The sequence below is a fragment of the Leishmania infantum genome, chromosome 36 (genome assembly GCF_000002875.2).
Source record: "Leishmania infantum JPCM5 genome chromosome 36".
NCBI classification, from domain to species: Eukaryota; Euglenozoa; class Kinetoplastea; order Trypanosomatida; family Trypanosomatidae; genus Leishmania; species Leishmania infantum.
The window spans coordinates 1951404-1978507 of record NC_009420.2 but is presented as its reverse complement, the minus strand read 5'-3'; the positions used below and the strand labels follow the sequence as shown (position 1 = coordinate 1978507).

Sequence of the window (27104 nt, the reverse complement as noted above, 5' to 3'; positions counted from 1 at the left end):
GCACGAGGAGAGCGGAATGTGCAACAGCGCATGTTAAGTTTTCTTTTTTTTTCTGTCGCTGATGCCTTCGTGATTTGGTGGTGCACACACCTTCTCTGTGGACTCGACAAACACTGCGTCCTCCCGTCTCTATGTGTCTTTTTTTTATTCTGGTTCTTCTCTCATTCTCCTTCATCTGTGCCTCGGCTTTAAGAGTAGACCGCGTCGCTGCGTCGGCGTGTGTGCATGTGCGTGTGGGCGTGTGCGTGCGTGTATGCTTCGAGTGCCCGCTCCGGCTTTCCTCCTTGCCGTGGATCCTTTTTGACTGTTGTGCTGGGCTAGCGGGGAGGAAGCGGGGGAGATGCGCACAGACAAGAAAAGAAAACAAAGGCGCATTTGATTGTTTCTCGCTTGGCCTGTCGTTTTTTCTTTTTTTTGTGTGTGTGTGTGTCACATTCGGACTTGCGTGCGGGGCGCATTGTGCGTTGCGGCTCAAGCACGTTTCGCTTTCTTTCGATGCTTCGGCTTCTTCGCAGAAGAGCCACAAAGAGAGGGAGAGGGAGTGATACGCCGATGTGTGGAGGGTGACAACACACAGGTGCCTCCGCCCTCACCCTCACGCCGTACACAAAGCATTTATGCCTTTCTTTTGCCGAGCTCTCTTCCCATGTTCCCCCCTTTCCTGCCTCACAAGCGGCCAAGATACATCCACAAACGCGCACGCACAGACCTGTAGCCCTATTTTTGTCTTCACTGTCGTGCGTTTTTTCTTGGGCGCAGCCACCACGCCATCATTCTTTAGAGAGCGCTTCAGCGTGTGTGCGACTACATTGAATAGAACGTATCCTCACTTCGAAACAACACCCTTCGTTAAGCGCGAAACGCAGAGTTCTGTAGAGGTGATGTGTGGGTCCTCACACGCCCCCCCTGCCTCAAGTATGTAGACGAAGGAAAGGACTCACAGTCCTTCGATGGGGGACGGGACCACAAGCAGGTGTGTCGGACTGGCTTGTTTTTGTCGTCTGCATTGTTCTTCTTCGGCTGTGATAGAGGGCTTTTCGATTCTGGCGGGGTGTCACCGTTGGCCTAAAGGCTCATGTGAGGTGTAAGGCGAGACTTGAATGATGTTCCGCTGTGTTTCCCTGCAAGGTAGTGGTAATGCCGTTGTCTAATGGAGATTTACTGGGATTGGCCGAACCAACAGCGAGCACAGCTGCTGTGTCACTACGCAACTGATTTGCATCTGTCCCTCTTCAATCACCTCTGGTCATGACAAGACTGTCGTTTCCCTCTCCAACCCCACTGTTGCGCTTTTTTTCTGTCCTGTTTCCGCTCCTCGTGTCTTCACGATGCGCCGCATTCTCGAACGTCTTTCTTGCTGTCGCCACGGTCGACTGCGCCACCGCACGATTAGAGAGCGCGTATAGCTGACACTTCGTTTCTCCCTGTTCCCTTTTCTTACGCCCATTACAGCTCGCCCGCGGTCTCGTTGCTTGGGGAGCTTTTGCCGCACCCATCACCGATCTCCCTACTCGTCAATCTCGACGCCACTGGGCGCCCCCTTGCCCACATCGAAGACCTCCCCGCCATACCACCCTATTCCCTTCTTCACATTTGTTGCGATTCCACCGTAGGCGCCTTTTTTTGTCTCGGGTTTGCGTTTGTTCGAGATCGTTGCGTTCCGCATCAACATACACGCAGACACTCATATCCTCATACGCGTCCTGTGCGACCGTGCTTTTCGGACCCTCTCTGTTCGCGAGGTCGGCCACCAACGCAAACAACCCCCCAACCCGCCCAACAATGGTCCAACTGTCGCTCATTGAGGAGATCAAGGATAAGGCGTTACGCCTTATGCCGAACCCTTACGCCGACATTGTTGAGGAGTGCACCGCCCCGCAACTCCTCATTCCAACCTACGAGCACGTCAAGTTTCTCTGTGAGACGGTGAACAAGAAACCCGAGTCGACCGTTGACGTTGTGCGAGCAATCCGGCGCCGTATCGCGGACTCTCATGTCGCCGTCAAGCACCTGACGATCCAGTTGCTGGAGTCGATGATCAAGAGCTGCTCAACATGGTTTCATATCGAAGTGGCGACGCAGAAGGGTCTTCTGCGCGATCTGGTCGCCGTCGCGTGCGTGCAGCCGACGACCGGCCGCGCGATGCAAGCGAAAGAGTCAGCGCTCTTGCTGACGCTCAACCTCAGCATCTGGTTTCGCGGCCACCCCGCCGAGGAGTGCTACATCCTCACAACGCTTGCCGACGACGTCCGCAACCAAATGGGGCCGAATTGCTTCGAGGGCCTCGAACCGGAACGCAACGCACGCATGAAGGTGGAGGTTCACGCCCCCAACCGCAATCGACGACAGCCAGGTCAGCGCTCGGATGCTGGCCATGACTACCAAGGGGAACGCTCGCATGGTCATCACCGCGACAAGCGCAGTGTCGTGGACGCCATCGCAATCAACCTCCCCACCTCTGAGCGTGTGTCGGCGATGCTGGAAATGTGCATGACCTTTTCTGATTACGTTAACAACACCGAGACGAATCCCAATGTATGTTTGCGCGATGACGAGGTTGTGCAGAGCTACTTGTCGCAGCTGCGTGAAGACCACATTTACGTCACAATTCTACTGTCCTCGAACCTGCAGCTGGACCGCGACTTACTCCGGACCGTCTCTGACAGTCAGTCGGCTGTGCTGGCGAAGGTTGAGAAGTCGATGGCACGGCCGCGCGCTGACGCCACGCCCGAAGGGTCGTCAGCGTTGCCGCCAGCACTGCAGCAAACCCTAATGCGCTCCGCTGTTGACACGGAGCAGAACAGCAGCGGCGTCTCTGCTTTTCAGGAGACGGGGATGCAACAACGCCCGCCACCACCGCGCGCTGAGGTGCCGAGCGGGAGCGTGGGCATGGCGGGCACCTCTCCGGCGCCGGTGTCTACTCCGCCCCTCGCCGCTGCGCCAGTGGCGGAGGACTTGTTTGGGAACGGGCAGTCTGCGCCACAGGCTACGCCTTCAATGCCCAAGTTACCCGTGCCATCAATGGAGGAGCCGGGGTCGCCGCCGGCGCGATCTCCTCCGGCGGCGTCGCCTGAGGAGACTGCCGACGCCGTGGAGCCTGCTGTGGGCGACTTCGCGACAACCGCACCGACTAGTTCCAATGCTGCGGCGCCGTCACTCATGCGTGCAGAGGCAGGTGACGCGGCTGGGGCGGAGGAGGTGCCTGCGCCGCTCCAGCATGCAGTATCACAGTCCACCTCGGCAGCGGAGGCTGCAGCGGCTCCCGCCCCCCCGACCGCGGACTTATCAAAGGACGCGGATGACTTCGATGCCTTCCTTGAAGGTCACGGCGTCAGCTAGACGGAAAAAAAAATGCGCCGGTGCGTGAGGTACCTGCTGATCCTCTTGGCGCTATCGGCCTCCCGATGTTTTCGACGTCCTCATATCAGCTCAGAAATGGGATTGGTCGGTGCTGCTAGAAGGAGGGGCAGACTTCTCCGTTACTTTGTTGAGCAGGGATGTGCGAGCGGCTTCTGTGCGGCTTTGCCAGTCAGTCTGTGTGCATTCGGCCTTCTACTCCCCTCCCCTCCCCTCCCCGGACTTCCCAGCCTCACCACCATCCTTCGGGTTGCATTTTGCTTTCTCTCTCTTCTCTGCGACTGTTCACCACCGCATACGCGTGATGGCTTTGATGGCGGTGGTGGCGGCGTCTCTCTGCGTCTCTCTATCTGTGCCTGTACCCGGGCGCTCCGTTGCTTTTTCACCGTTTTTCCTTCTTCCCGTTTTCTTTTTTTTTGTCTGCATGTGTGTGTGTGTGTGTGTATGCGCGTGTGCGTTCGGTTTTCTCGCTCGTGTAGCCCGATGCACGTCGCCTTATCTCTCGTCCTCTCTCCCCGGCTTGTTGTGACTGTAACGCTCACGTCGGTGAGGACGCCGATGTACGTGTATGTTGTTTTTTTCGTGTGTGTGTGTGGGGACTTGGGCGGCCTTCACGGGTTCACTACTCCCTTCTACCATCCCTCACCCCTTCATACAAGCCAGAGATGCACACAATCGCCAACCTACTCTCGAAAGCCCCCCCCCCAAACAAACAAACAAACAACAGACACCTACCTACGCGATGATGCGTGGATGATACACAGGTGGCTTTCCTAGCGTCGCGTTCTCTGCCTCGGTTTCGTTTTTCTGTCTCTTGACGTGTGCCTGTCTCTTCCCCTCTCCCCGTCTCTCTCTCTCTTGTGCCGTAGTGGATGTCACAGCTGCTTGTACGACGCTACGCGTTGCGTTACCGGGGTTTGCTCAGTTCATTCGTTGGTCGCCTCTTTTCTCTCTTCTTTATTTGCTGTATTGCGCTCCCTGATGACGGGAGGGGAGCTCCTCAGTGCGCAGCATCACAGGTCCAGTACCCCCCCTCCTCCTCCTCCCACCCTCTCTACTCGAAGGCCACAGCAGCCCTCCCTCTGTCCCTGCCAATGCCGCGCCACATCTGGTGGTGACAGGGTCAAATGCCTACAACGCAGGGAGGCCAGAGCGATGTATCGCTACGAGTGTCGGCGATCCGGTCGTGGATGGTGTTGCGCCGGAGCGAGCTGCGACAGTGAAGATGCTTGCGTCATCTGCGGGATGGGCGAAGGGCCAGCGCGACTCGAACGCATCCTAGCAGGTCCTGAGTGTCCAGTGATGGGTGCCTGAGTCGTCCCGAAGAAGATGCATCGCGTGGCGACCGGCAGGGTGGGTAGCTGCTCTGGGGAGATCTTCGAGGCTGGGGGGAAGGGTTAAAGTTCGAGGCCGCGGCCGTGCTATCAGATGACTGAGTCGGCGCGTTGCTGTACTGGCGTGTCTAGCGTTCCTTGGCACCATGCGGGCGAGCCTGCGACCGGTGGGGTGGAGTAGAACCCAAATCATGTGCTGTGGCAGAATGGACACGTTGTAAATGTTGCGCCTCATGGTAAAATCTTGTCACAAGGGGGGGCGGCCAGCACCCCGTCACATCGTGGCTCTCCTTCTGTTTCAAAATCTCCGCGGGTTCTTGGAGAAGGGGGCTCGGAGGTGGCTCGCACGCTGGTGGGCTTGCTTACAGACTGAGCAAGTGGCCGACGTAGAGAACACCCGCATCATGCCGCCTCCTGAGGGCCCAGGGGCAGGGCCGCGATGTGTGCAGTCTTATGATCCAACTATCCCCTTCTCTTGCGCGCATGACCTCTGCGGTCGATGCTATTCTGTGCTCGCACAGCATGGCAACTGCAACGCACACGCACGCCCCTCTCGCTCCCTGCACTCTTTCCTTCCCTCTCTTTCTGCAGACGACACGCCAGCTCAACGGAACGAGTGTTTTAGGCTCATTGCTTCACCAGTCACCACCCCGACAGAGACCGCCACCGTCAAGCATGTTGGGTGCACCGAGTCCGGCAGCAGGCGAATTCAGACGCCGTCTTGCACGGCTTCAGGGGTGAAGGGCAGACTAGGCAGCAGAGGCACTAACGGGCCGAAGAAGATCCTGGCAGCCCTCTCCGCGCCGAGGGGCAGCACCATCCGCGAGAACCCTCAAAAAACTCGGAAGACAGGGCTGCCCGTCGGGTAGCCGGTGGAGGGACAAGACAATGAGATTGCTCACAGGGATGGCAGTTAGCCACGCCGGAAGACGAAACGCCACGGAGCTGCATTTTCTTCTGCTAGAGTGCATGCTAACGCAGCTGTGCTGCACGCGCACACGGACTGGCAGCTTGTCGGCTTGGCTGCCCTGATTATGCGCATACGATGCGCACAACGAGACTGCATCCAGCCGCCACACTCTCTCCAGGACCTTTCCGGTGCAGACGTGGAAAAAGCGACCCTTCGTTATCAGATTCAGAGGGGTCCCTCACACTCCCACGCGGCTGTGCCGGGCCGCGGCACTCGTGCGAGAGCGAACGGAGGCGCTGACTATGGAGGGGGTTGGGGCTCGAGACCGCATTGCCACAGCAGTAAGTGGTGTGCCGAGCGTGACGTGAATGAGCGGGAATGTGTGTGTGTGTACGCCGGAGAGAGAGTTAGTCTCTAGGCGACTCACGACCAGCATCAGAGAACGCACACTTTCTTCTCTACCCAGTCCTCCATGCTGAGCCGAGGGGGGACGAAAGCGAACGATCGCCGATGCGATGCGTGAGAAATGGCAACACTCAGGAGTTCTCCCTGTCAATATCGCAGCGCCGCCTAGCGCTGCTGCCAAAGTCTCAGTCACTCCTCTCTTCTCTCGGTGTGCGGGCATTGGGGTGCTGTGTTTGGACCCGTTGCTCGCGTCGACGACATCTTTTGAGTCGACACGCCTTTTCGAGGGGCATGTGTTCCTATCCCTCGGTTGCGTTGCGGCCAGCCCATGAGTGCGGCGCGCTCTTCATTCTACGAGACTTATTTGCTCCCTCTCTTTTCCCTGTCTTCCTCTCTCTACCTCTGCCACTGCAACTGTGCCGCGTGTCGGGCGGTGATGTCGCCGCCTTTATCGTATGCCCACCTCTGCATATCTGCATACGCGATGCTCCTGGGTGTGGGTGTCTCTGCGTACTCGCATCTGCATGTGTCACTTTCGTCGTCGCAGCTCCTCACCTGCGCTCTCTGTCCTGTTCTCGCTCGCTGCACGACCTGTTTTCTCTTTCCGGTTTGCATCGGCCCGTTGAACCCCACCTCCTCTCCTCCCTCTTCCCTTCTCGCCAGGCTTACACATTCCTCTCGGTCGTTACTTTTTGGTCGTTCTAGCGGCACCAGTTCTCACCCTCACCGGTGCACCTTCTCTGTCTGCGCGATTGCCGATAGGCGACGGACCACTTCGTTCCCTGAGCACGTCCCCCTCCACACGTACGTGCGCGCGTTCACTTTACAGACAATTTGTGTGTGTGTGTATTTTCCTCAAATACATGTTTTTGTGTCGTTTTGCAGCTGCTCGTTTGAGACGAAGTGAACGTTCTGTGTGCATCTTGAGAGTAGCAGCCTCAACGCTGAGTGGACGCCTCAGGTACCCGCCCCTGTCTCTCCTCTATCTTTTTTGCAAGCCTTCTCCGCACCGACAGCGGTGAGCAGTAGCGCCTGTGACACAAACACGAGCACACCTCACTTGTCTCGCAACTCCCTTCACATCGCGCTCTTCTTTTCTTCCTTCCCCGTTCTCACGCCACCCCCTCCCCCTTTTCCGTTTTTTCTTTTGTTTTCACTCTTTATTTGCCGTTGCCCCCCCCCCCCACCCACCCACCCACCACCGAGCTGCTGCGCATCGTCTCTTTTCAGTTTTCTATTCGTTGCGTAACGCACGGGTGCCATCATCTCCAGCCGCGCAGCGCGTGGGCCGTTACGCTTTCTTGCTGTGCTTTCGCTCGTCCGGCCATACTTACCCACGAACACAAAAGAAAACCGATCATGTCGGCTCCGCCGAGCTACACAAACCTTGCCAACGTGGTGAAGGACTACTTGACGAAGGGCAGCGATGCGCGCGGGTGGCAGCTGGACGCGAACGAGAACGGAGCGCCCACGGGTTTCAACGCGTTCCCCTTTGCCAGCCCCAACGCTATTGGCGCTCACCTCTCCTACGAATGCCCGAGCTACCACACGACCGTCAAGTCGAAGGTGTCCGCCGCGTTCACGTCTTGGCGTGAGTACCTCCCTACGATCATCTATCACACCAAAGTCAACAACACGTCGAACGAGATTGAGGTGGATGCTGCTGCCGCCTCCGTGAAGGTGACATCCAAGCATTGTGTCTTCAACGCCAGCTGCAAGTCGTCGCCGCTCGACGGGTTTGTGACGGATGCAAACGTGACGACGCGTGTGTCCGATCATGTTTACGCTGGCGCGTCGCTGCAGTACGATCCCAAGCGAAGCGGAGTGCGCGACTTCACCGCCCTCATGGTTCGCTACGCCTGCCCACACCTCAGCAAAGGTGATCTGCTTGGTCAGTACAGTCTGCGGAACGGCTTCTCGGTGCACATTCGCGTCCCTATTCACACTTACATAGATGCTGCCGTCATGGCAGAGCGCAGGCGCTTTATCGCCGGCGTGCAAGCCCGTTCGCCGTGCGGCGCTCGCCTCATGCTCAACGCAAATGTGTCAGACGGCACTTACACCATGACAGCTATCCGAAACATGAGCGACATCTGGAAGCTCACGGCGACGATGACGGCTCCGTTCGCCTCCGGGGAGGGTGCTGCAGCGCCGCGCTTCGGCCTGAAGCTCACCAACATGGACGCCGCTGACTAAGGTCGAAATTGGAACATCACCGTTGAGTTCTCGCCAAGAACCGTGCTAGAGGATGACGGCGCGAGGCCCAATCAGGATAGAGTGAGTAGGCTGGATCTATTCAGCGTCCTCGATAAACCAGCGCGCAGTTGTCAAGGAGCGAGTACACGGAAAAGCGTGAGCACCGGTAGGGTGCGTTAAGTGCAGCGCACAACTCGTTCTTTGACCCCCTCCGTTTCGGCGCCGGCGAGCATCGGACAAACATGCTGTTGCTTGTTTACTTTTTCCGTGATTCCTTCACTGGTTGCCCTATGCGCCCTCCCTTCACGTACCTCCCTTTCCCTCACTCAACCCGCTCACCTACTAGCCTTCTGTGATGCTGCTTGTATGTGTGTATGAGTGTGTGGGTGGGTGTGTCTTCGGCCACCGCACGCGCGAATCCTCGCCCCCTTCCCCATCTCGTGATCAGAGGCAGTGTCGGTGCAACCGCCCCAGTCTCCCCTTCCTTTCCTCCACCCGCGACAAGCGCAAAGCATCCGGTGAAAGTCACACGCGGGAAAGCGCACATCAGATAGAGGCCGAATCATAAACGGACGCGCGACTACCGCCGTGCCGCTGCCTTGCTCGTCAGTGCCTTACCTTCCGTGCGTGCGTGTTTGTCTTCAGAGTCGTATGGAAAAGGCCAAAGGCAAGGGTGACCGCAGCAAGAGAAAATCAAGGCAACCATGACTTGCAGAGGGGACCCACGCGTGACTCCGAAAGGTGAACTGCACCGGGCACCGTTACTGGTGGTCTAGGAGAGGTAAGCGAGTCTCTTCGACGGTCGAGGTGGATCCAGCAAACGGGAAAAAAGTGCGCGATCAACAGCGAAGGTGCCACGCGTATCTGCCCTTCTCGAATCAACGAACAAGTTTGCTCACTCTCCCCGTTGGTGTGAGTAGGTGTGCGGCAACAGATCGAGGCCGCTCCAGTCCGCCTCTCGGACAGTCTCGGTGGAACCTTTCGGCGACACGCCCTGCTGCGTAGTTTGCTTTTTACTGCGCGTTCGTGTGTCTTGTAGGCCTGACCCTCTCTTCTCTCTTCCTAAGCCTCTTCCATCTGCTCTCCACAAGTGTTTCCGCATATGTGTGATGAACACACGCCTCCTTTGATCTGTTCTGTGATGTCTTCACTACACACGCCGCGTCGTTGTGCCGCTAGAGGGTGATGACGGCGGATTTCCGTTGAGTGGCTGCTTGTAAAAGAAGAATAAAAAACGAAGCCAAAAGACGTGCACAGACTGTCGCTTCTATCCGCTGCGCCGACAGCGAGGCGCACACCGCGTTTTTTTTCCCTTCTTGCTCACTTCAGGCCTCTTAGTGATCCCGGTGTAACGGGTGTCGGCGCGGAAGAGAGGCTCCGTCGATGATGTGCGCGCCACTGCGAATACCACACAGACAGGCAGCACAGCCCCTGCACAGCCATCGCCGCCGCTGTTCACGTCACTGACTCAGGTAGCGAGTCTCTTTGACAGTGCCTCCCATCGCCTTCCTCTCGTTAGCGTTTCTAATAGCAGTGCTTCGAATGGATCCTACGTGCCCGCTCACCGGTTTTCTCGGCATGTGCCGGCAATCCTTTCATCTCCGTCGGCAGGCTTCGAAGGAAGCGGTATCGTGATGGCTGTTGCTGCCCCGACGCTCAGCTGGGCTCCTTACCAGCACCTTGTGGCGAAGAAAAGAGCCCTGTGCGACAACGTGGAAGCATTCCAGGCACTTCTCCTGCGACTGGCTGCGCTGCTCAGCCATGTTCATGAAGCGCACAGCTACTGGAAAGCAGGGCCGGCACGCGAACGGTGCTGCCGAAAGAGCTGGGCACCTTCGGTGTCGATGCGGCAATGCCGTCATCAGTAGTAAGGGCAGGCTCCTTTCCACCTAAGGAATTCGATGGAAGGGAGATCCAAGTACTGTTAGATATGGCCGACAGGAAGGACACCGTGATTTCGTCCGCTCAGCAGCTGTTGCGGCATCAAGAAGGTCATTCCGATGAGGTACTCGATAGCCTCGTAAAGAAGAAGAGCGCACTTATCGAACGGATGATGCTGAGAATTGACGACGAGAAGCGTCAGCAGCCGAAAAACGTTAGTGCTTTTGGGCAGACCTACGCTCCCAGGAGCTGATTTCTCTTGCGATGTGTGACACGAGTCGGCCGGTAAGTGCGCACACCCAACACATGCACGCACAAGGACAAACTCACTCGGTCCTCCTATCCGTATTCCGCCTCTTTCTCCCCAATTGCTCTTCTCTGCTATGTCGACGTGAAAACTTAAAGGAAAAAGAGATGACCGTTTCCCGTCTCGCATCCTTAGCGTTGGCGCGTACGCGACCCCTCTGTCTGAGCCTGTGCTGCGCAAGGACGCGTCACGCAGGACGCAGGAGGGCACGGTAAGTCGTGCGAGGCCGCTTCCGACATCAACAATCTTGTCCCAGCGCTCCCCTCTTCTCTGCCTGCTACACTGGTGACGATGGGTCTCTCTTCATCGCATCGACTCGACTCTGTGGCGGAGAAATTTTTCCCAGGATCACCCTCCCTCTTCTTTCCTTCCCAATACTCTCCTCTTCTCCTTTACTCATATCACATCGACTCGCGCTGGCACTGCAACTGCTCATGCACCCATACCCGCACGCACCTTCGTCAACGGCGCAGTCTTGCTTCCTCAAGGCTTTCCTACACCCTCCCACCCCACCTTCTCTTCGCGACCCGTCACCATGACCGCTGTGGAGTCTGGCTCGAAGGTTCTCCGGATGAAGGAGAGCGACGCGCAGAAGCTGCTGGCGATGCGCTGCCACATCGGCACGCGCAACCAGAGCAGTGCGATGAAGAAGTACATCTACGGCCGCACGGCGGAGGGTAGCCACATCATCGACTTGCACATGATGTGGGAGAAGCTGATCCTCGCTGCTCGCGTGATCGCCGCTGTGGAGAACCCGAAGGACGTGTGCGTGTGCTCGTCGCGCCTGTACGGCACGCGCGCCATCTACAAGTTCTCGCAGCACGTGGGCACGAGCTTCCACGGCGGCCGCTTCATCCCTGGTACGTTCACGAACCAGATCCAGAAGAAGTTCGTGCAGCCGCGCGTGCTTGTGGTGACGGACCCGCGCACGGACCACCAGGCCATCCGCGAGGCGTCGCTGGTGAACATCCCTGTGATTGCGCTGTGCGACACGGACGCGCCGCTGGAGTACGTGGACATTGCGATCCCGTGCAACAACCGCGGCATCAAGTCGATCGGCATGATGTACTGGCTGCTTGCGCGCGAGGTGCTGCGCCTGCGCGGCACGATTGTGCGCTCGGTGCCGTGGGAGGAGAAGGTGGACCTGTTCTTCTACCGCGACCCCAACGAGGCTGCGGAGGAGAAGGCCGCCGCGGCCGCTGCGGCGCCCGCCGCGGAGGCGGAGGAGGGCTTCGGCTGGGTGGAGCGCAACGACGACAACGCGTGGGAGGCGTAAGGCGTTGTGACGACGGCGTGGACGACAGGAGCTGTGGGAAACTGGTGGGATGGCGACACTTTGTAGCTCTTCTGTGCCCCTCTTCTTGTCGTTGTCCTTGCACTCTTCACGGCCCCTCCGTTGTGCGCGCCTGCTGCGTCTCCAGTGAGGTCAGGCTGTGCTCTGTGCACACGACGAGGTGCTCTATAACAAACTGGTCTAGTTATTTCTCTTTTTGGGCCTTTGCAGGGGTGAGTGATGCCGCGGAGACGGTTCAAATGCGTGTGCTGGGTGTCTGACGTTCGACGAGGGAATCGACCTTCTTACAACGGTATGCCCACAGCACCGCCCTCTTGGTGGTCCTCATCCCCCCAAAAGCGCCTTTGCTTTTATAACTTCCCCCTTCGTCGAAGCAAGCCAACGCACACGAAAACGAAGCAAGCAGTCCCGTGAAGGGGCGCTTCCTGACGCGCGTGGAGTAGCAGCTGAGCAGTTTGCCCCTCCCCCCCCACCCTCCTCTTGCGCTGCAAGGGCGTATCATCATCAGTAGTCGATGGAGGATACCCATCAGCTTCGGCCGTGGCTGTGATGGAAGCCTCCTCATGCACGCAAAGAGGGGAGGCAAGCATCATGTGCTCGTCTTCTGTCTTGTAAGAAGGGTCAGTGCAGTCTGTCCCGTCTCCGATTGTATCCTTGGAAGTACCAGCCTCATCACCTTCGCTTGTACATGGTCTTCCACTCTACCTTACCTGTTCGCTTTACGTGTATATCTCGCCCATCTCTCTCAGCTGGCACGCTGCCTGTGAGCTCGTTTCTCCTTGCTGAAACATCACTCAAAGTCTCGGTGACTGATAGAACTTCTAGACACACTCCTTGCCTCAAGATAGAGCACTCGTGGTGTATGCGCGTCTCCTGCGTTACCCTCGCACTGAGCGCAGGATCCTTGCTCTTGGCAGCAGAAACGCGCCCGCAGTTCGCCTTCACTTCTTTTCCGTGCACCTCGCCTTTGCTGTGTGCGGATGGAGCACTCATCGTCATGCTCTGGCCGTGCTTGTCGCGGCTGCTACGGCGAAATAGCGGAGATTGTGACTCTCGTGGATGGCGTTTACATGCTACAGACGAAGGGGCAGGGCACAGCACACCAGCTGAACGTCGTCTGGCGTGTTTTAGGTGAGCAGTTGGAGGAAATGCTCATCAAGAAGCGGTCCGGAATTGTGCTTGACTTTCTGCACGCCAGCATCAAGGTGCAGCGAGTCATGCTGTTTGATAAGTCCGTTGCCATCGAGCTGAAGCCGCAGCTTGTGCTGCTGCCGGACTTCACGTCGAAGTTTCACCTCAAAAATGTGCTGGAGATGCACGATGCGCACTACCACGCAACCGTTGCCAGCACGGTCAGCTATATCACCATCGCCTCCATCGTTGGTACAGACCGCTTCGTTGTCGAGGCGGCTGTGAAGGACTCGGTGCGCGAGATCGGCAAGTACCTGCAGCGCAACGCCGCCTCGACGCTCACCATCGACATTGGCGTAGGCTTCTTGGAGTTCCAAGACAGAACGTACCGCATGAAGTGGAGCCGAGAGTTCCTCGCTCGGATGAGGGCATCCGTTGGCGCGGCCGAGGTGGTGACGCCCTACGACCCGCCGTCGAGGACGATTGGCGGCCCTGCGGCGCCGTGCCGCTTTCAGAAGGGATGCACCTCAGAGAACCTGCTGCAGACCCAGGTTCGTGAGACCGTGCTAGCTGAGTCACGCTTAAGTGCTGCGGAGTTGAACGATGGCATGGGCAGCTCCTCGTATCGCAGAACTCACTGGTAGGCAGCGGTTCGGGGGAAGGTGCTTGCCTGCCACGTCTTGCCTCCATAGCTTTCCTTCGACTTTGTCGCGCTCGTTGATGGTGGCACTTGTCCGTGTCAAAGAGCAGGCGAATGCCACCCCACGAATTCAGCAAGTATGTGCGGAGGCTCCGTCGCACTCAGGATTTGCCCCCTCCCCCACCCCCAACCCACCCACCCACACACACACACGCACACACATCGCATCTCCTCCTCTTCATCCTCCAATCCTGCGCTTCTCATGCGCCTCTGTCTGTGCCTGTGTGCTGAGGTGCTTAGCCATCCTTTGTATATATATATACGTGTTTTTCCTTGCTTTTGGCATCTATGTGAGTTGTATGCACAGACGCCGTATGTAAACCAGACTGTGATGTGCTGGCGAGGTGAGTTGGCGGACATTTCGTCGCCACCACCCCGTACTTTCGCACTTTTTTTTTCGTTTCTCAACTCCGCATCATCGATCTCTTCAACGTGCGGCTTTGCAAGGTGCGCACGCGCTGCAGGGACTGAACGGCATCGTGCATCAGCCGTGGATCATCTCGCTTCAGTGCACGCCTCCAGTCATAACGCGAACTGCTGGTTGCCGTTTGTGCTGAGGTCCCGGCGTGTCTTGCCAGACTCACCATGACCGTTTTTTGTGAGGTGTCGTACATGTCCACCAGATGTTTTTCAGAGCGTACTTCGCTCACCCTAGGGGGGCGCCTTCTCTGGCAATCCTCTAAGTACTGCCTTTAGTGGGTGTGTCACGTCATCTCTCTCGTTCTCTTTCTGTCGTTTCTCTTTTATTGGCTGCTGTTCTTGTTGTGCTGCTCTCTACGCGTGCGTGCTCCTCTCTCTCGATGTGCCACACTGCGACTCATTCGGGTGTGCGCACTTCATATCCATTGCTGTCTGCCGCCCGCGCACGTGCCTGCGCGTCAACCCCACATACACCCGCGCACTCACACGTTACTGTCGTGGTGTGCGTGTGTGTGTGTGTATTGTGCCCTGTGCACCGGGAGATCACGGTAGAGAAATCCGTACATTTCGTTTATTTGATCTTCGTTCTTTGTCTGTCCCTCCGCTCGCCGTCGCCTTTGTTCCTCGTCGTTTTGTTGGCCCCAGCACGCGAGTTTCTGGATACGAAAAAAAAATGCAGGGAGGTGCACCGAACAACGGAAATCCGTACGCCGGATACCAGCGCGGCTACACGCCGCAGGATGTTATTCAAGGATACCCGCAGCAGGCGGGCCGCGGCGGTGGCGCTGGCTACTATCCCCCGCATGCCCAGCAGCCGCCGCAGCCGCAGCAGATGGCTTCCCAGCCGCCCCAGCAGGTGGCTGCGCAGCAGTACGGAGGCTACAGCCAGGCCTACAACCAGCCATACGCTGCACGTGGCGGCTACCAGCCGACACCGCCTCAGCAGCAGGCACAGCTGCAGCAGGGCTATGCTTCTCGCGGTGGCTACTACCAGGGCGGTGGCGCCTACGGTGGCGCCGGTATCCAGCAGGGGTACCCCGGTGCTGCGGCTCCGATGGGCCGCGGCGGCTATGGGCAGGGCTACGGGCCGGGCTACTACCCGGTTCAGCAGCAGCAGGGCTACTACAACCAGGGCTACAACCAGAACCCCAACTACGCGCCGGCAGCGCGTGGTGGCTTCCAGGGCGGCGCGTACGGCGTCCAGCAGCAACCGCAGCAGCCACAGCGACCACAACAACCCCAGCAGCCGCAGCCGCAGCCGCAGCCGCAGCAGCAGCAGCAGCCCTTAAGCCAGCAGTACGGTCGCGGCGGGCGTGGCGGGCCGAGTGGGTTGCAGCGTGGCGGTCGCGGCGGTGGCCGTGGTCGTGGTGGGCGTATGCTCGAGTCGTATGCCGTCGTCCACCTCGACAGCTACGCGCAGCTGGAGGAGGTCGGACGCAAGGGGGCGACTGAAACGATCGTCGCACCGGAGGTGCTCTCTGCGATGCGTTCGCGTGTGCGCGGTAGCACGATTCGGGTACTCGTCGTAATCCAGAAGAAGTACGCTGCCGCCTGCCTGTCTATCCCGCGCGGTCCCGAAGACACTCTCCTGTCGGAAAAGACAGCTGAGACGTTCGTGGGGGTCCCATGCGTGATTGTTGGCCATGCTGAGCGCCTCGTCGACCTGGCCAACGGCGCAGCTATCCAGGGCGCCGTGTTCAGCACTTTCCGCTCCCTCATGATGCTCCTGACGGCCTTTGACAAGCCACAGACGACGCCAGCGGAGGGCGAGCAGCCTGTAAACGTGCATGAGAGGACCCGCGATGAGCTGCTGGAGGCCATCACAAAGGACATCGCAACGTACGAAGCGCTGATGACCGAGATGGCGGCCGACTCAGATGAGTCCACGAGGCTTTTCAGCCATCTGATGCACCTCTCGGATGCTGAGGAAGATGGTCCACAGCAAGGCGAGGCCCACGAGGAGGGCGCGGACGCTGAAGTGGGCCACAATAAAGACGAGGAGGGCGAGGAGGGCGAGGAGCAAAAAGCAGCGGCCGCTGAAAAGCCCGCCGAGGGCTCCGCTGCACCAAAGAAGATGGTGAAGCGCACGCTCATGTCATCGCCGCAGGGTATCCGCATCCTGCGCGCTGCTCTCGCCGTCAGCAGAAAACGACAGGTCTTCTTTGAGAAGATCGTGCCGCCGCCGCCGAACCCGGAAGCCAACCCGCTTAACCGCATCGAATGGAGCGCCTCGCTGCGGCTCATCGACCCGCTGTTGCACTACCCGCTTCTGTCAGACCTAGTCTTCCAGTTTTTCGGCGTTGTCCCGGTCGGTAGGGAGGCCGCGAAGCCGGCGAAGGCGAAGGCACAAGAGGTGAAGGCGTTGTGCGATGCAATCGCCCGCTACGGTGTGCAGCTGACCAGCTCCGCCAGCTGCGGCAACACCATACTGGCCCTGCTGCAGGCCATGGATCCTCAGCACGCCAAGATCAGCGTGGCTGAGCGGGCCGCGGAGGAGATCAACAGGAAGCCTGGACTGAAGCGCAGCCGCGAGGCGGAGGAGGGTGACGCAAATGCCGACGACGGCGCGCAGAAGGCAAAGACGGAGGAGGCACCAGAGGGGGAGAGGGAAGCGGCGTCGGAGTCGCCGGCGGCGAAGCAGGCCCCCAGCAGCCTCGCAGAGTACAAGGCCTCGGTTGGGCCGGTGGACTGGCGTCTACACTACGCCGTCGCCGAGTCGTGGTGCACCGGCGAGCAGCCGGTGCCGGGCCGCAAGCGCACGCGCTTCACCACGCAGGCGCAGCTGGACGCCGACGCTGCTGCGGCGGATAAACCCGCAACGGTCGAGTCCCGCCTGCGCTACGTTGGCCACCACCTGATCGGTTCTTTCGTTCTACGCTACATGATCCCTATCTTCGCCGACGTCATCCTTTCCTCGCTCAAGAACCCCGCTAGTCGCAAGAAGAAGGAGCACGATGCATTTGTGCAGCAGTGCGAAACAATTCTGTCCACGATGGCAGGCGCATGGTCGACCAATGACGCCAGCTTCATAGGAGGAAACGTCTACCGAAACCTTCTGACAAGCCTTGCCAGCCGCGCTGTGCCCGGCACCCCCATCGAGGCGTATCTGCGCAAGCTGCTTAACGGCATCGTCAACACAATCTTCGAGTCGTCGAAGGAGAAATACCTCTCTCACTGCGTGCAGGAGGCGCTGACGGTGGCTCGACAGACGAAGGATGGCGGGCGGTTCACGCTGGAGGTCGCACGTGCGTTGATGGAGAAGGCCGACGAGTCGTTCATGAACCTCGCCATCAGCCCCTCCGGCAACTACGTGGTGCGCCACCTGTGCGGACAACTGACGGACTACGCCACGGGCAAGGTGGCTGCCGAGTCGGAAGTGGTGGCGGAAGCCAAGGAGTTGGAGGCGAAGTATTACGCCTTCATGACAGCCAACTTGGGGAAGCTCAGCAGAATTCAGTACGGCAGGGGTCTCGCCGGCTGGCAAAGCGAGCAGTCCGCCCGCCTCGGTGCCGCAAGCGCCCCGGGTGCGACGAGTGAGCCGAGCTCTCCCAACGCTGAGTAGCCATGCCCACTTCCTTTTATCTTGACTAAAGAGCAATGCGCCCCCGCCATTATAGACGTCACCTCTCGTCCTTTTGTGTGTGTGTGTGTGTGGGTGTGTGGGTGGGGGGGGGCGTATCGCCTTGTCTTTGACTCATGATCTTCGTTCTCCTCTCATTTCTCTGGCTACCGCGGTCGTCCGTCTTCTTCCCTCGAAGCGGAGTCGCGTGTTTTTGTATCTGTATGTGTATTTACGTGTGTGTGTGTGTATGTATGTCGGTGTCTCTCCGAGGCAGTCTCACAGCTGGAAAACAAGTCAAGGAGCCGAGAATCGAACTGTACACCCCCTCCCTCTCTTCTGTACCTGCACTGAGAAAGCAGCAGCAACAACATAGGAGCACGTGCTCGGCGCAAGAAGGAAGAGGTGAAGCTAACGTATGCCATGGTGGGGCGTATTCTTTACACGGCAGCGGTGCAAAGAAGGCGTGTGCAGACACACGTAGGCCAGGGTGGAGGCGATATTTGTAGCGAAACGCTGGGGAGGGAAGGGTGGTTTTGGCCGTGGACGAGCGGCCTGTAGCGCAAACACGGGGGAAACGGAAAGGGGCGTAGTGCATTCTTTCCTCGTCTCGGTGTAGCGACACTGTTCTTCCTGTGATGTTCTTTTTGTTAGTTTGGCGTGTTGGGTGGATAAACCGCAGGAAACGAAGGGGCTCTTTGGATGGCAAGGAGAGCTGCAAGTGTTATGTAGCGCTCTGAGCACCCGTTGTTTGTCTGTCTCTCTCTGTTTGTCTTTTTTCGTTGATTTTTTGCGCACGCGCGTGTGCTGACGTCGGTATACATATAGATGTATTTATATATACATGTATGCATATATAAATATGTATGTATATATATATATTGTTGTTGGTTTCCTCTTTTCCTCTTTGCTCTTCTGTTTGTACTCGTGAAACTTGGGGTGAGGTGGGAGAGAGGAAGCGGAGGAGGACGACTGGAAAGAACAAGCACGAGGACCTCCTCCTGCAGCTCGTCGGTGCTCCCTTACTATTATTTATTTAGTTATTATTATTTTTCCTTTTGTGTTCTTGAGGGGGCGGGGGATGTTTGCTCTTTTTCCGTCGCATATGCGCGTGCGTCAGCGAGCGTTCCAGCTTGCACTTTGGCCTCCTCGCCTTTTCAAACATCTCTGTGTGTGTGTGCGCGCGCGCCTTTGTATCGATCTCGTTTTCTTGTCTCTCTGCGTCTCTCAAGAGATGCTACTGCATGCCACATGAACAGTCTCGCTGTGTCAGGGGAGGTAACGTGTTGATGCAGGTGGTGTATGCGTGTGCGTGTCTGTGTGTTTGAGTTTGTGCTTGTAAGAAGATCCATGTGTTGTCGATTGTGTGAGTATGTGTGTATGTGTGCTATGTGTCTCTCTGAGCACTCAGGTGCGCTTCTTGGTCTTTTTTATTCTGCCCTCCTCCCTCCCCTCCGCCTGTTCCCCTCTTCTCCACGTTCGCAGTGTGCCCCCCCTCTCCCTGCCGCTACCGCTCCTCTCTCCCGTTCCCGCACCGTCGACGCGTGTGTGATGCATTGGATGTGTGGTTGCAAGAGGGGAGGCAAAGGGCGGCAGAGGGTGGCAGTGAGGCGCACATGCAGGCGTTTCGACACACACAGCAACACACCCGGTCTGGCGAAGGAGGAACTGGGGGAGGGATGAGAGAGCACCGTTGTTTTGTTTCTTCATGGTGTTTATTTATCTTGAATAGAGGATCTTGTAGGGAAAAAAATTGTCCAGTGAAGCGTCGACAGGGCGCACAAAAAAGAAAAAGATGAAGGATTGCTTGTTTGGCTGTACGCGATATGCAGTTCTCTTTCTTGTGCTCATGTGAGCCTAAGGCGTTAAACATGTGAGTCGCTGTGAAACTGAGAAAACCACCCTTGCAACAAAATAGAATGCGGGGATGCTTAGGGAGAAAGTAGGGAGATGGGCAGACGAGCGGCGTTGCTGCGGGTTAATGGCGGTGTGCGCCATGCCCAGGGTGATATCCTCTCGGTTGAGTCTGCATGTCTCTCTCGCTTCGCCCTCCTCCCGTGCGGACGCGTTCACTTGGTGTCTCCCAGCACTCTGAAGGCGCATGCGCACAGTTGTGGTGCAGCCACGATGCGCACCTACGCGCTTGTGCGTGCGTGCGTGCGTGTGTGTGTGTGTTCTTCTGGCGTATCCACGAGGGTGAGAGCGTCTCCTGCTCTCCTGTTTTCCTTGCTGGATCACTCTGACCTCCAACGGCCTCAACCCACGCACAGGGCGGAGGCGTGACGGCGTGCGGCTCATGCCAGGCCCGGTGCCTTGCTGGAGGAGACAGATAGAGAGAGCTACACAGAGGGAAGAAAGCTCTTTTGTTCGACTGCCCTTTTTTATTTTGCTGCCGTCCAAGCAGTGCTAGGCGAGTGTTGGGCCTCTTCGGCGCCGGAGAGCACAAACGCCTTCAAGCGTGTGGGCGCGTCCAGCAGCGGGAGCGATCACAACATGGACGGGAACCGAAGTTCCGACAACGCATGCGCCCGACATGTGCGTCCGCATCATGCGGGTATTGCTCTCTCAAGCAACAGCTGATGCCTCGCCGCGCCGTCAACCATGCTCCTGCTCCGTGTGCCACCTTCTTTTCTACAGGATGTTGCCCAACTACATATCTCCGGTCTTTTTTTTTCACCCCTGATTGCACGTTCTTTGTGCGCGGCACTCCGACACGGGCGCGCAGTAGTATAATACCTCACAATAGGGAGCTCGTTCTTGCTAGTTTGAGTTGCCGCATCGGCTGGCTCGCCGCGCTCTCTTCTCGCCCACTTGTTGTTCGGCGAGTGTGTACGTGCTTCCGTTGGCTGCGCCGACGTGATTTACTGCCGTCATCTGTCAACGTCGCAAGACCGCCGTACCGATCTTTTCAGACTGCCAGGGGGACTCCAGAGCGGAAAAGCAAAAAGTAAAGCATATACGCACGCACACACGAAAGCCCCTTGAAGAACATCAAAATGGATGAGGCGTACTCCCCAGAGAACATGGAGTACGAGTACGAGGATGAAGAGCTTGTGAGCTGGATTACGTGGTTCTGCGACTTGAAGGGCAACGAGTTCTTCTGCATGGTCGACCGTGAGTTCATCACAGACGATTTCAACTTAACTGGATTGGCTCCCATAGTGCCATTTTACCACTACGCATTAGAACTGATCCTCGACGTGGAGTCGATGGAGAGCGACGGCCTTACCGAGCAGCAGAAGCGTCTCGTCGAGAGTTCCGCGGAGATCCTCTACGGTCTTATTCACGCCCGCTTTATCACCACCGGCCGCGGCCTCAAGCTGATGGAGGAAAAATATATGCAGGGCGAGTTTGGTAGCTGTCCCCGCGTCTTCTGCGAGGGTCATGCGCTGCTCCCGGTGGGCCAGAGCGACGTGGTGCGTGAGAGCTCCGTGAAGCTCTTTTGTCCACGCTGCGAGGACATTTACCACCCTCGCTCCGTCCGCCACCGTAGCCTCGACGGCGCCTTCTGGGGCACCACGTTCCCTCACCTGCTGCTCATGCAGCTACGCGAGCGCGGCGTGTCGATCCCGCCGCCGAACCAGCAGTACGTGCCGAAGGTGTACGGCTTCCGCGTTCGCAAGCCAGGCACGCCCCTCATCACGAACGGCGCGGGCGAAGAGGAGACCGGGGCCGCCTCCGCAGGCGCAGGGGATGTGTCACACAAAGCCGAGGCCGGGCTTCACCACAAAGAAGAAGAGGGCGCCGTCGCAGGGTCGAACGTTTTGGATCAGCGGCTGCCCGCAGAATCCTCAAGTTCTAGCTCAAAAGGAAAGGCGGAGTAGGCGGGCACTCGAAACACAATAGATGAGGAGGGGAAGGAGGATACGCACACACGCAAACATACAAAGTGTGCCATGGCAACGACGTCTGTACCGACGTGCTGCCCGTTCCCCGCGTCGGCAGATGCTGAACACCAAAACGCATGGCCCTCCCTTAACCTCTTCGTCTTTCCACAATACAACGCTTGGTAGATGGGTGAAAGGTCGACTGCTGCGTTGCAGAGGTGCATCGCTTGTGCGTTGCGCTCGTTTCCTCGCCGACCGAGAGTGTAGCCCCTCGATGCTGACATCCCTCCTCTTTGTGTGGCGGCAGAAGCCCTCTCTCACCACCATGTCCCAGGCTTGCTCCCCCCCTGTCTTTGAGTTGAGGCTCAGCGGTGATGGGTGGCGTTGTTTATGTGTGTGTTTGTGTGTGTGGCAGATGCATGCGGCATACGAGCTTACACGCGGACAGAGAAGGGCCTCTGGCAGACGCGTAGATCCATGCTGAATCTCCTGCTGGGCACTCTGACCTTTTTTCTTTTTTTTTTTGTTTGTGGATGTTTTGCTTTTTGTTGAGGTGCGGAGCGTGCGTGTGCGTGTGTGTGTGTGGGGGGGGGGTTCTTGTCTTTTGCTCCGGCCGGGCTTCCTTGAACAAACAAAAATGAACATGAACAGCTACCTCATGGAGACTTCCTGTACTCGCTCTCTTTGCGTCCTCGACGACAGAAGGAGGGCCCATCGTCGTCTGATACCGGGACACATGTATATGTATATGCGTGTATGTCCCTTCCCTCTTGTATTTTCGAGTATGCACTGCTCATACGTCGGTGGTGTGGGATGTGTGCTTGTTTTTTCTTCGTGTCCGTGTTGGGAAGGGACTGTTTTTCTACCGGTGCTTTTTTTTTGCGTGTCGTAGCTCAAGATCCCTCTCTCAGTGACCATGCAGCAGCGTGTCTCCTATGTGCGGAGGAGCTGCGCCATCTCTGCACGTGAGTCTAAGCGGCGGCGCGTATCAGCGAATCACGCCTTCAAGGAATGCCAAAAGAAAAATAGCGATGCTAAACATCACATGAAACAGCCAGGCCGAGCCACCAGTGGGCGTGTTTGCATCGGGCAGCGCACAGCTTTGGGCGTGCAGTCTCGCGCATGTGTGTGTGTGTGTGTGTATGTGTGGCGCCTTCGAGAAGGAAGAAGCACCACCACTAGAGCACCGCGTAAGCGCTGTGTGGGGGTTGTGACGGCGATTGTCGAGAGAGCTGTCCGCCACTCTTGTAGCTCACCGTTTCGGGCCGGAATCTCGCAGACGACAACACGAGAAACGTGCGTGAATTTGTATGGGTGACTTCTGCGCGTTTCTAGGCATGCGTTCGCCCCTCACTTTCCCCTTCTTCGTCTCCGTTCCAACGCGCATCTGCACGGGTGCGCTGCCTGACTGGCGCGGCCACTTGCTTCACGATTAGCTGTGCTTGCACCGCGGACTTTGCGTCATTGTCGCGTTCGTGTCGCGAACGGTGGGGGCCATCCCTGTACTTTCGGACTGCCACGTCTACTGCCAAGAAGAAACCTCATGGAGGCCCCCGTGTCGTCTGCGAGCGCCCCAGCAGGGAATGCTTCCTCGTCCGGAGGGGCCGGCCGGGGCGGGCGCGGTATGTTTCGAGGTGGTCGCGGCACCAATGACCGCCGCGGTCGCGGTCGCGGGTGGTCGCACGGCGGCCAGGACGCCTTCCGAGGGCATGGCAGAGATTGGGGCGATGCTCGGGGTCGCGGCGACACTCGCGGGCGAGGCCGACGCAACGGGCCGCCTGAAGATCGCGGCTTCATGCCAAAGAAGTTCATGCGCCACCGCTCTCTCTCGGGGAAGCACGGCTCTCACTCACCACTTCATGCGGAACGGACGGCGAAGCGCGCGAAGAAAGATATGAAGCCCAACTCCAACTTTGCCCTCTTGCGCTCCACGCTGGGCGACGCGGAAACGATCGCCGAGTACATCCGCGATTACCACGCAAGCAAAAAGTTCCGTGAAGTCAAGTCCGTCAACACTTTCCTGCAAGCCGTAAGCCAGCGGCCCAAAGCAGTCTACGTGGAGCTCATGTCACAGTACAAGGACGAGGTTTTTACGACTCTCGAGCGCCTCTTTGCCTTGTACGCGCTTGGCAAAAGCCCCATGATCCCGCCAGCGCATGAGTTTCTGATCCGCTGCGAGCAAGAGGGTGTGCGCAAGTCGGCGTGGGGTGAGGGTGTTCGTACACTGCCCGTAAAGGCGGCGGAGGCAGATGCCGCCATCCCTGCGGAGGGCGAGGCGGAGGACTTGGCGCCGCCACCTCAGCCACCGGCGCCGGTGGCGCCTCCGCTGGACGCAGAGGCGGCATCGCTTCTCTCACCTCGCGAGCTTCTCAAGAAACTAGCCTCCCTTGACGTTGTTGGTCGCCTTCAGCGGCTGATCGAGATGTCGACGTCCGTCGCAGATATTCAGGTGTGCGCCAAGAAACTGACAGCCTTGATCACCGACGCGCAGGACGACGTTGAGAAGGACAGCGTGATCCCCACGCCCTCCGCGGAGAAGTTCGACTATGCAGCCAAGTGCCAGCTAATCAGCAAGCTGCTGTCGAAGGCGCGTCGACTTGTAGAACCGACGTTTGCACCGCCGCCAAGGGCTGCAGCAAAAGGCGCCTCGGATACCCACGTCGAGGAACCGGCCGAAGAGGCGACAGTGCGGAGTAGTGAGCAGGTGTTCGGCGGGGACGACGAGGAGGGGCTGCCACGGACAGCAGCCGAAGCCGCTTCCTCAGGCACTTCTGCCACCGCAGTGGACCATGCAGCCCTCGCCGTCACTCAACGCCGCGTCCCTCTTACTGACGACGAGATCGAGGGCTTTCAGGCGGCCATCTCTGCGGCCTTTCATGCGTTGGAGACGGTGCTGGAGCAGCGCCCGCCGAACGTCACGCAGCAGCCCCTCTCCAAGTTTTGCAAGGTGCTGGAGTGGTGCAAGGAGAAAGGCCTGCTGGCCGCTGCGGACGAGCGATTCGCGACGCTGCTGGAGCAGCAGGCGGAGAATGACATTGCGGAGCAGGCGAACCAGATCGAGACGGTGATCAGCCTCAAGTCTCTGACACCCGGTGACACAGCCGCACTGCGCGAGGTGGTCGATCAACTGTGGGAGGCCGGGGGCACGCTTTGCTTCTCGCCATCAAGCATGGATGTGCTCTCTGCCATTGCCGTTGCCGCGTCTGCCGATGACATCGATGCTGATGTGAAGCGGCTGATTGCGAACCGTCTTGTGCAGACGCAGCGTCATCTTGCGGACACGGTGGCGCTACCGCGCCGAGCACTGCGCTTCGTGAACGGCGAGCGCAACAAGGTGAAGCAGGCCGCCATCGCAAAGCAGCTGCAGGTGGAGGCAAGCAAGTACAAGACAGAGGGCCACGAATGAGAGCGAGAGGGATTCCGGTGATGTGGCGCGCGTGCGCGCCGCGGCGTTTGCGACCTTTCACACCCGCACATAAACGCGCGCGTGTGTGTGTGTTGGGGGGGGGGGAATAGGCGGTGCGCGGGTCGAGCGCATGCATTTCCGTCTCTGTTTCTCGATGGCTGCGTGTCGAGTGCAGCGCAGGTCTCCCTCTTTGCTTCTCTGGGTTTAACTCGGATGAGCAGACGCGTAACAACCGAAAAGGAAAAATAAAACTAACGGGCCGGAGAGCTTTCTTTGTTGTTCCCACTCGTTCGGGTTGGGTGTAGGCGTGTACGAGAACCTAGAGAGGCTATGAGCCAACGTAATACAAATAACCACAGCACCAAGGCATGCATCTGTCTGCTAGCATTGGCTTCTTTGTTGCCGTGGGTGCTCGTAGATGCTATCCTGCAAGGAGAGCGACGCAGCCCTGGCGCGCGCGCAATGAAGGGCTGCGTTGCCACATTCTCGCACCCATGAACTCACGCCGACGTCCCATGATGTAGTCTATTCGATGGAATCTCCGCCGCGTATTCGGCTCCCGCGGCAGCACAGCGACGTGCACCCTTCCCCTGCCTCAATTTCTTCCGCTCGCTTCCTTCATATCTTTTCATGTTTTTTTTTTGTTGTTGTTGCCCCCTCTCCCCCTGCACCCCTTTTTTTATCATTTCGCCTCATTTCTGGGCTGTTTCCACCCCCCCCAACGCCGGCACACTCCGCATATCCTTGGCATGTGTGCGTCTTTGTGCGCGAAACAAACGACGCAGGCTTTTCGCGTTGTGTTATGCGCGTGTTTGTGCATGCGTGTCTGGTGTAGGCTTGCTCCGTGTGCAGGTGAAAAGAGGTGCGGTTGCAGACGCCACCTGCGTCCCACCCCTATACAACTTCCTTTCGGTCCTTTTCGGTGTGAGCGTGCGTGGGTACGCGGTGGAGGCGGACAACAAGTGTTGTTGTGGGTCGGCTCATTACGACGCAACCGCCTCCGTACGTCGTGCTCTATCGGCTCCCTCCCCTCTTTCTTTTTCTCACTCCGCTCGTCTCGCTCGTCTCGCTCTCTGCATAGACGCACAAAAGAACAACACGCAAATTCACCAATAAAGGGAGATGAGTTTCAATCTTGAGAAACTGAACAGGGGGCTCACGCGACTGGCGAGTGTGCGTCAGTACCCGATCGCGAAGAAGCAATACGTGGCGAAGCAGACAAAGGGCCGCGTCTTCCGCGTCGGTGTACTGCACAAGAAGGAGCTGACGGAGGCTGCGCTGCTGCGTAACCGGCGCGGCTTCATCAACGCACAGCTCAACACCGTTGCCCATGCCCCCTCCCTGTATCACTGGCTCTTTCACCGCTGCGGCATCCCGTTTGCGGAGACGCAGGCGCTGGCGAAGAGCGGCCGTTTGAAGGTGAATGAAGTAATCGTATCAAGTGCCAGCGACCTCGAGAGCCAGCTTAGTTGGGAGACGTTTCAGCAGCTAGACATCCAGGTCTGCTCTTCTCTGCCAGCGCTGCAGTCGAGCTCGTCGACAGGCGCGCACGTACGGGAAGCCTCACGCGCTGCTCAGGGTACGTGGGTGCCCGCGCTAAAGCGTGCGCTGCATCGCACCTACACCTTCATCTATCTGCACCCTGGCGTGTCTGTCTCCTCGGAGGAGAGCGATCCCCGCAGTTTTGTGCACCGCATGGCCCCGATCGTGGGCGCGGACCCCAGCCCGCTGCTCGGGCTCAATGTGCTCCGGCCAATAGGGTTCTTTGATGGCATGAAGGGCATCGGCATTGCAAGCAACGACGTCTCCATGGTACGGTACTGGAACAACGAGAGCCTCGGCAACTTTGGCGTGTACGACGTACGCTTTCCTCGCGGGACACCGCTGGAGGTGGTGCAGCACGCCGCAAAGGACGTCGAGGCGACGCTGCAAGCAAGAGTGCAGCCTCAGCTCTCGACTGACGTCGGTGTGTCGTGCTCGTGCGTATGCTGCCCACCACCGCCGCCATCACGCGACACCGTGGCAAACCAGTTGTTCTCCGCGATACCGCTGCTCACGGAAGAGCGACTGCTCGTCACAACGCCTCTACTGCCGTATCGCGCGGCGCGCAGGCTCCAGCGCAGCGGTGCCGTCATCTCTCTTGTAAGGAACGGTCCTTTTGTTCTGCCATCCTCGCTCGTGCAGGAGAAGCTGCGGCCCTGCAACGCTACCGATCTGGCGCTTCTCTTCACCTTCGAGCGTCGCTTGAAGACAAACCGCATGGTGCTGAGTCTCCGCGAGTTTGATGTTGGAAAAAAAGCGTAACGGCAGCGGCACAAGGAGAGGCACGGTGATACTGACGGTGCGGTGCTCGATTCATCAATGAGGTTTTATGGAG

The 27104-nt window shown here is 58.3% G+C and overlaps 8 protein-coding genes across 8 annotated transcripts; all 8 read left to right on the top strand.

The window, feature by feature from the left end:
- Window positions 1-1782: 1782 nt before the first annotated feature.
- Window positions 1783-3339, top strand: LINJ_36_5370 (conserved hypothetical protein; the record flags this gene model as incomplete). The annotated part of the gene is made up of 1 exon (XM_001469868.1): window positions 1783-3339. The coding sequence occupies one exon, from the start codon at window positions 1783-1785 to the stop codon at window positions 3337-3339; it is 1557 nt and encodes a 518-aa protein (XP_001469905.1).
- Window positions 3340-7365: 4026 nt separating this feature from the next.
- Window positions 7366-8202, top strand: LINJ_36_5360 (conserved hypothetical protein; the record flags this gene model as incomplete). The annotated part of the gene is made up of 1 exon (XM_001469867.1): window positions 7366-8202. The coding sequence occupies one exon, from the start codon at window positions 7366-7368 to the stop codon at window positions 8200-8202; it is 837 nt and encodes a 278-aa protein (XP_001469904.1).
- A 2723-nt stretch (window positions 8203-10925) lies between these two features.
- Window positions 10926-11666, top strand: LINJ_36_5350 (putative 40S ribosomal protein SA; the record flags this gene model as incomplete). Its single annotated transcript, XM_001469866.1, has 1 exon — window positions 10926-11666. One exon carries the CDS (start codon window positions 10926-10928, stop codon window positions 11664-11666), a length of 741 nt encoding a protein of 246 aa, XP_001469903.1.
- Window positions 11667-12664: 998 nt separating this feature from the next.
- On the top strand, window positions 12665-13459 carry LINJ_36_5340 (conserved hypothetical protein; the record flags this gene model as incomplete). Its single annotated transcript, XM_001469865.1, has 1 exon — window positions 12665-13459. One exon carries the CDS (start codon window positions 12665-12667, stop codon window positions 13457-13459), a length of 795 nt encoding a protein of 264 aa, XP_001469902.1.
- A 1149-nt stretch (window positions 13460-14608) lies between these two features.
- On the top strand, window positions 14609-17497 carry LINJ_36_5330 (conserved hypothetical protein; the record flags this gene model as incomplete). Its single annotated transcript, XM_001469864.1, has 1 exon — window positions 14609-17497. One exon carries the CDS (start codon window positions 14609-14611, stop codon window positions 17495-17497), a length of 2889 nt encoding a protein of 962 aa, XP_001469901.1.
- A 2993-nt stretch (window positions 17498-20490) lies between these two features.
- Window positions 20491-21318, top strand: LINJ_36_5320 (putative protein kinase ck2 regulatory subunit; the record flags this gene model as incomplete). Its single annotated transcript, XM_001469863.1, has 1 exon — window positions 20491-21318. The coding sequence occupies one exon, from the start codon at window positions 20491-20493 to the stop codon at window positions 21316-21318; it is 828 nt and encodes a 275-aa protein (XP_001469900.1).
- A 1546-nt stretch (window positions 21319-22864) lies between these two features.
- Window positions 22865-24727, top strand: LINJ_36_5310 (conserved hypothetical protein; the record flags this gene model as incomplete). Its single annotated transcript, XM_003392785.1, has 1 exon — window positions 22865-24727. One exon carries the CDS (start codon window positions 22865-22867, stop codon window positions 24725-24727), a length of 1863 nt encoding a protein of 620 aa, XP_003392833.1.
- Window positions 24728-25849: 1122 nt separating this feature from the next.
- On the top strand, window positions 25850-27031 carry LINJ_36_5300 (conserved hypothetical protein; the record flags this gene model as incomplete). The annotated part of the gene is made up of 1 exon (XM_001469862.1): window positions 25850-27031. The coding sequence occupies one exon, from the start codon at window positions 25850-25852 to the stop codon at window positions 27029-27031; it is 1182 nt and encodes a 393-aa protein (XP_001469899.1).
- Between the last annotated feature and the right edge of the window lie 73 nt (window positions 27032-27104).